The sequence below is a fragment of the Callorhinus ursinus genome, unplaced genomic scaffold, assembly GCF_003265705.2.
Source record: "Callorhinus ursinus isolate GAN/ISIS: 27379988/994484 unplaced genomic scaffold, GSC_fseal_2.0 scaffold39, whole genome shotgun sequence".
Taxonomy (NCBI): Eukaryota; Metazoa; Chordata; class Mammalia; order Carnivora; family Otariidae; genus Callorhinus; species Callorhinus ursinus.
Window position 1 is genome coordinate 1449128 of NW_027397101.1, and position 6594 is coordinate 1455721.

Consider the following 6594-nt stretch of genomic DNA (forward strand, 5'->3'; position numbering starts at 1 on the left):
CCCTCCCTGCCCTACTCTTTTTCTCTTTAAAAAAAAATTAATTAAAAATCTTAAAAAAAAAAAGAATTAAGGTGTCTGTTAAGTCCCACCAGGTTTGCAGAGCTGCGAATGTTTTGCTGTTGTTCTTTGAAAAAAGAAGAATCTATAATAAAATGTTCATTCAACAAAAATACCGGATTTGTTGTTTTTGTAGCCATTCTCAAGTTACTTTAAATTTTATACATTGTTCAAGGGCAGAATACATGTTGGTTGAGATGTGTTCATAGCTGATGCGTCTCCAAAGATTTTTCATGGATGCTGCCAGATCCTAGACATTTTCTATCCTGTCAGCATTATACAGAGAGGCCGGATGACTCCCACAGGCCCACCCCTTTCAAGGAGATCAGATAAGAGTTCAAGAGCTCTAGCAAGTAATCTTTTTTCCTAAAGCATCATGTCCTTTGGCACTGCCACTGCAGAATGGAATATTTGTCTTGCTTCTATTCTGGGACCCACTGGATATACCTAGAATCCTTGAGAATTATCAATATCACAAATCATTTGTGCTTTGATGCAGCTGAGCTTCTCCAATGGCTGCACTGCCTTGTTCTTAATCCACTTCAGGACCCAGCCCGTGTCATAGATGCTGAAACACGGAGGTATGCTGTCTGAGGAGTGATTGGGGGCCTATACTTTGTATTCCAGGACTGAAGGGTACTCTCTGAGGGTGAACCCCAGGGGGTCATCACTAATGATCACAAATGTGATCCCTGCAGAGCCAACATTCTTCTGAGCACCAGCAAAAATCACACCAAACTAGGAAACATCCGCCAGCTTGGATAGAACTTTGGAGGACACGGGGCCAACCACCACGGCTCCCTTGACATCACAGATAAAGGCAAACTCCCCTCTGTGCATGGTCTCGTTGGCCCAGTAATGCCCATAGGAGGTGTCCGGGCTGAGGTTCCAGGGTCTTGGATCTGGAATTTTTGCAAAACTCCCAAGTTTAGGATAGACAATATTCACATCCCCAAACTTCTAGGCTCCTGCTGCCTTAGCTAACTAAGCACCTGTCACCTTGCATGTAGCACACCTTCTTGTTTTCAGGCCAGCTGGGTTTTAAGAGTGACAGCAGGGGACTGGCTTTGACACACCTCTGTGCACAAAAGTTACCTTGTAGTCGTCCAGAACAGCTAGCAATTTCTGTCCAAGATTCTGTGTTGTTAATCATCTTAGCAAAAGCTGACGGCCTGTGGCTCATTTCAAGAGCATTACTGCCAACTTCTATTGTAGTCTAACAATTCTTTTTGTATCTCTAAAAACACCAAGCGTTTTTAGACGGCTGGGTGGCCTGGGCCAAACCGACTGCCTGCCCAGGCGTCCGCGGCTGGCCGGGCTAGGTGGCGGGAGGGGGCTGCTCACCCGGCGGCACATCTCTCTCCTAGCTTTGATTACCCTTTGGTTGGAGCTTTCCCCTCCGGAACTGACTCCTCTTTCCTTCCACATGGCATCATCCAGCCGCTGTGGTAGCTGCTCCAGAAGTCAGTTCTCTTCTCTGTGAGGTGTGGCATTTTATTCAAGTCTGAAAGTGGAGGCAAAAGCGAGAAACTTGAGGCATGTTGCTGATTGCCTCGGATGTTCAGTGGCAGCCTTGAGATAGGGCCTGGCAGTCCCCCAGAAAATGACTGATTTATGCCCCAGATGGCCGAACTGGGAAGGCCCAAGTGACACTGGTTGGCAGCAATGGCTGCTGAGGTGGAGCAAGCAGCTGCTACCCAGACTTTTGTTGTCCTCCCTGAAGTTAGCCAGGCTGCCTGTACCAGATAGTGACTGGCTAACTTAAGCAAAGAGAACTGTTTGAAAAGCTATGAAAAACCTCTCTGGATAGAAGGAAAGACTGGGAACAAGACTTCAAAACAGCAATTGGGCATTTCTAGAAACTGCCCAAAGGTTTCTTCTACTAGTGCTGCTGAAAAAACAAACAACAACAACAACAACAAACCCCACAAACTTACTGCAATCATTGTAACTTGCCTGCAGTCATTCTGCTCAAGATTTAAATTCCCAGGACAAATTCCCAGGTTAGGCAAGCCTGGGGCAAATGCTTACTCTCCCAGGACCAGGATTTCTATCTTGTCAAGCCTACATATAGCTGCGAGAGAAAAACTGCAAAAGCAAAGCTGGGTACTATTGAAGAGGGCAAAGTGAAGCTGTGTCGTTTAACAAAAAGGTCCATTACAATTCACCCCTATGACTATTTTGTTCACAGACATATACTTTAAAACATATTGCCTAACAGAATGCAGCTGTTCTCCCTAAAATGAAAAACTTTCACCCCTTCCTCAGAAGATAACTCTATGTCTCATTACTTACTGCATCAAAATCTAAGCCAAGGATGTCTGGGTGATGTAAATCTCTGCTCTACCTGCAGCTCAACCATCTTAGATCATGTCCCCAAAAGCAGAGCTCCAGCCAGGGATTGTTGTGCAAGAGATTCACTAGAGGAAGGCTCTCAGGTGAAAGGAAGCCATGGAAGCAGGGCCTGATCGCACAGAGTTCTGGAGTCTGAACTGTACACAGAATTGGTGCCAATCTACAACACAGATACGAAGAAATGATCTAGATAAAAAGCTACCTGATCTACCAAATGAAGACCCCGAGCCCACTGGGGCCACCTCCACCTAGAACTTATGATTTGTTTGTATTTGCCTCACCTTTCTTGCTTTTATGGGGACTTCCAGAGGCTCTCAGATTCCCATATGCCCTCTTTCTCATAAGTTCCCATTCCCAGTGATGGTAGAAAAAAACCACGTAAGCTTGCCAAGTGAAATGCAAGTTGGTCTTTTCCAGTTTTAAATGGTCTAATTTAAGGGAAATAATTATTCAGTTAAAGGTCAGACCCCTTATTAAGGCTGTTTTTTTCTAAAAGGTCTTTCTTTCACTTCCACCTTTCCAAGACCAGCAAGGTTACTGCATTGCTGGGTCATAGCAGAGGCTGTAAGGTAGGTAGCCCAGCAATGCAGTAACCTTCCCCTTCACCATGGTGACCTTCACCATGGTGACCCCATGGCAAGCCCATTAGCACTCAACTGGTGTCCCTCTTCTGCCATCTAGGAATCAAAGCAAATCCTGAGTGTGTGTGTGTGCGTGTGTGTGTGCACGCGCGCGCATAAAATCTGTGTCCCTGTGCCAAAACATGGTATGCCTCAATTTCTGCTGTGCTTTACTAGCCCATGTGGTCATAGGAGTACTTTGCAGCGTTCCAAACAGAAGTGAGGCTTAAGCCTTCTCTGCCTTTAGCTTCCTATTTAACCTTCCTGGAGTTCCTGCTCTCACTAATCCTCTACTTGTCCAGCCTCAGGATGAACCCTAGGGAGGTTTCTGAGGGACCTGGCTGGTGCCTTCTATTCTGTTCCTGCCTAATCTCTCTTCACTATCAAAATGACTTCTCCCCCTTTTGCTCTGATAAGCAGCTGTTTTATGTACACCGCCACCCCCAACCCCCAGACATTTTGTTCTAGGTGAACTGGCCCTTCCCTTCCATGAAGCCCATCCTTAAAGATAGGAAGACTTCAGGAAAAAAAGACTTCAGGGTAAGGGGGATAGGATGACCAAAAGCATAAAATACTGAAACGATTCTAAAAGTTTTGAAGTTCTGCTGACATAGTTTCTCTCACAACTACAGGGCTGGCGGTTACAGGTCTGAGTTTGGGGGAGCAGGGGGAAATGCGTGGAGGTACTGAGTGGGAGGACAGGTCTGGACAGAAAATGAGGTGACTAGGAAGGCTAAGAAGGTTTGAGGTCACAGGATAGCTGGTGTATCTGTTAAACCACAACCCTGTTGGTAAACAGGAACCCAAGCCTGTAAAACATTTGCATCTTAGATTTTCCAATGTCCTTGACTCAGATTAACTCCCCATTTTAAATATAGACAAATGTAAAGTGCTTAACTTTCTAGGTATTACCTTTTTCTCTCAGGTCAGATTTCTTCTCTAGGTGCTGAGGCCTGGTTGGGGCAAATGATGGCTACTTATGTACACAGCTGTCTTTACTTCTTTCATCTGCTAAGAGGAGCAGGGGACAGAATTTTGGGTCAAAGCACAGGGATTTTCCCGGTTTTAACTCTACAGTGTTTCATTGTGAATGTGTATACATGTATGTACATGTTGTGAATGTGAATGTGTATACATGTATGTACACACACATTGGTTTCTGCTTTCCTAAACACATCTCACAACACTGGTTTTTCTCATTGTTACTGGATTGTCTCTCCAAATGAATGATTCCTAACCACTGCATCCTTAGGGTCTACCACTGTACCTGTACACCTGGGTAACTAAGTATGGGTGAATTAATGAAAAGGTATGGTAACATTTTAAGATTTTTTTATTTATTCGAGAAAGAACGAGAGCACAAGCGGGGGGCAGGGGGGAGGGCCAAAGGGAGAGGGAGAAGCGGACTTCCTGCTGAGCAAGGAGCCCGACATGGGGCACAAACCCAGGACCCCGGGATCCAGGACCTGAGCCAAAGGCAGAGTCTCAACCGACTGAGCCATCCAGGTGCCCCCATACTTGTTTCTTACTACATATTGCTGTATTATGTTAGTTTTCAAACTACTGAGTTTGGGGCACCTGGGTAGCTCAGTCAGTTGAGCACCCACCCCTTGATTTTGGCTCAGGTCACAATCTTGGGGTCATGAGATCAAGCCCTGTATGGGGCTCTGCGCTCAAGTCTGCTTGTCTCTCTCCTTCTGCTCCTCCCCCTGGTCGTGTGCCCTCTCAAATAAAATCTTAAATAAAAACAAAACCCTCTATTAACTTCAGCTTGTTAAATAAGCAGATTCCTGGTACCCCCTTCTAGAGATTGTGATTCAAATTGAGGTACGGTCCAGATGTTTTCATGTTTAACCAGCACCGCTAGTATTTTCCTTAAGATTTTATTTGCAGGGCACCTGGGTGGCTCAGCCATTGGGTGTCTGCCTTCGGCTTGGGTCGTGATCCCTGGGTCCTGGGATCGAGCCCCGCATTGGGCTCCCTGCTCTGCACCTGCTTCTCTCCCCCACTCTCCCTGCTTGTGTTCCCTCGCTGTCTCAGATAAATAAAATCTTAAGAAAAAATTTTATTTGACAGAGATAGCGAGAGAGGGAACACAAGCAGGGAGAGTGGGAGAGGGAGAAGCAGGCTCCCTGCCAAGCAGGGAGCCCAATGTGGGGCTTGATCCCAGGATCATGACCTAAGCTGAAGGCAAACGCTTAAGGACTGAGCCACCTAGGCACCCCCAGCACCACTGATTTTAAAGGTGGTCCTATGAAGTTTTTTGAGAAACACTGAAAAGGCTTTCCGTAAGTTCAGTGGCTCCATAAAGAAACTGAGCCCATTTCACCACAAACTTGCCAGCAATGAGCAACCCTTGGTGATATATGGGAGATGCAAAGTGATTTAATTTACATTTAGCCACCAAGATTGAATCCCTTTCTAAAAAACTGATAGCATTAAACGCTTATCATTTTTCTCCAGTCTCTATGCATTCCAGTAGAATGTTATCAGATTTAAGAGTAAAATATTGGGATTATTCCACAAAAAAATTTTGTAATCTTTTTTTGTATTGAGAGTGAGTGAGCACGAGGGGGAGAGGAGGAAGAATCTGAAGCAGCTTTTGTGCTGAGTGCAGAGCCTGATATGGAGCTCTATCTCCCAACCCAGAGATTATGAGCGGAGTCACAACCAAGTTTGAACGCTTAACCAACTGAGCCACTCAGGTGCCCCTGTAGTCTCATTTTAAAGGCAAACTTAAAATTTGAATAGCACAGGTTTTTAAAATTTTCATTCCTAAAAAAACTGTTAGCAACCTGTTTTTTAACATGTCTGTTGGCATTATGGTAACAGCTTTCAAAGTTAAGCTTAAAACATTTTAGGAACTGCACATTTAAACGTGAGGCTTCCATACATCAGCATATGTACTAGTTGCTTCTTATAAAATTGGTTCAACGTTCCACAAGCATGTTTTACTGAGAACTTCACTTAATTTCCAGCCCATATTCAAACACCATTTACAAATAGTGACAACACAAAAGGCCTTTCCCTTCCCAAGTGGTACACCCAACTCTTCAGTGCCAGATATTCTCAAGTCTATTTAATTTTTAGTAGGTTATGTTCGTCTCAACTTGTTAAAAGGCAAAAATGAAAATCCAGCTAATAATCTATGTTCTTACATGACTCATTTTTGAATGACCAATGACTGCTCTGAAAGCCAGTGTTACCTCCAGGGATGCTGCCAGTAACACTTAAGTTTAACTAAAACACTGTCACTTTTTCTCTAGTGGAAAGGCTCATTTCAAAAGATTGTACTACCCTAAACCCCTCCAGCTCACCCATACTTAAAATACCCAAGGGGTGTGGCAGTGCAGCCCAATTTCTTTTGGGAAACTATATCAGTTTTCATTCAAAGTTTTAAGTGACGTTGTGACAATTTCACTTATCAAGAAAACACTAAAAGGAGTTCCACCAAAATTCTGCCTTTAAATGTGGTTTGCATGCATGTACTACTTATGTATATTCCAGAAAACTACCTACACTTCTTCTATTACATTCAAGTCTTTTTCCTAAGCTTAAAAAA

General features: G+C 44.3%; 1 protein-coding gene across 1 annotated transcript; it reads right to left on the minus strand.

The window, feature by feature from the left end:
* Positions 1-260: 260 nt before the first annotated feature.
* On the minus strand, positions 261-2023 carry LOC112808527 (phosphoserine aminotransferase). The gene is given in 6 exon segments (XM_025851648.1): positions 261-283; positions 286-370; positions 496-1195; positions 1197-1264; positions 1266-1294; positions 2014-2023. Coding segments are annotated over 6 exon segments (915 nt in total).
* Positions 2024-6594: the final 4571 nt, after the last annotated feature.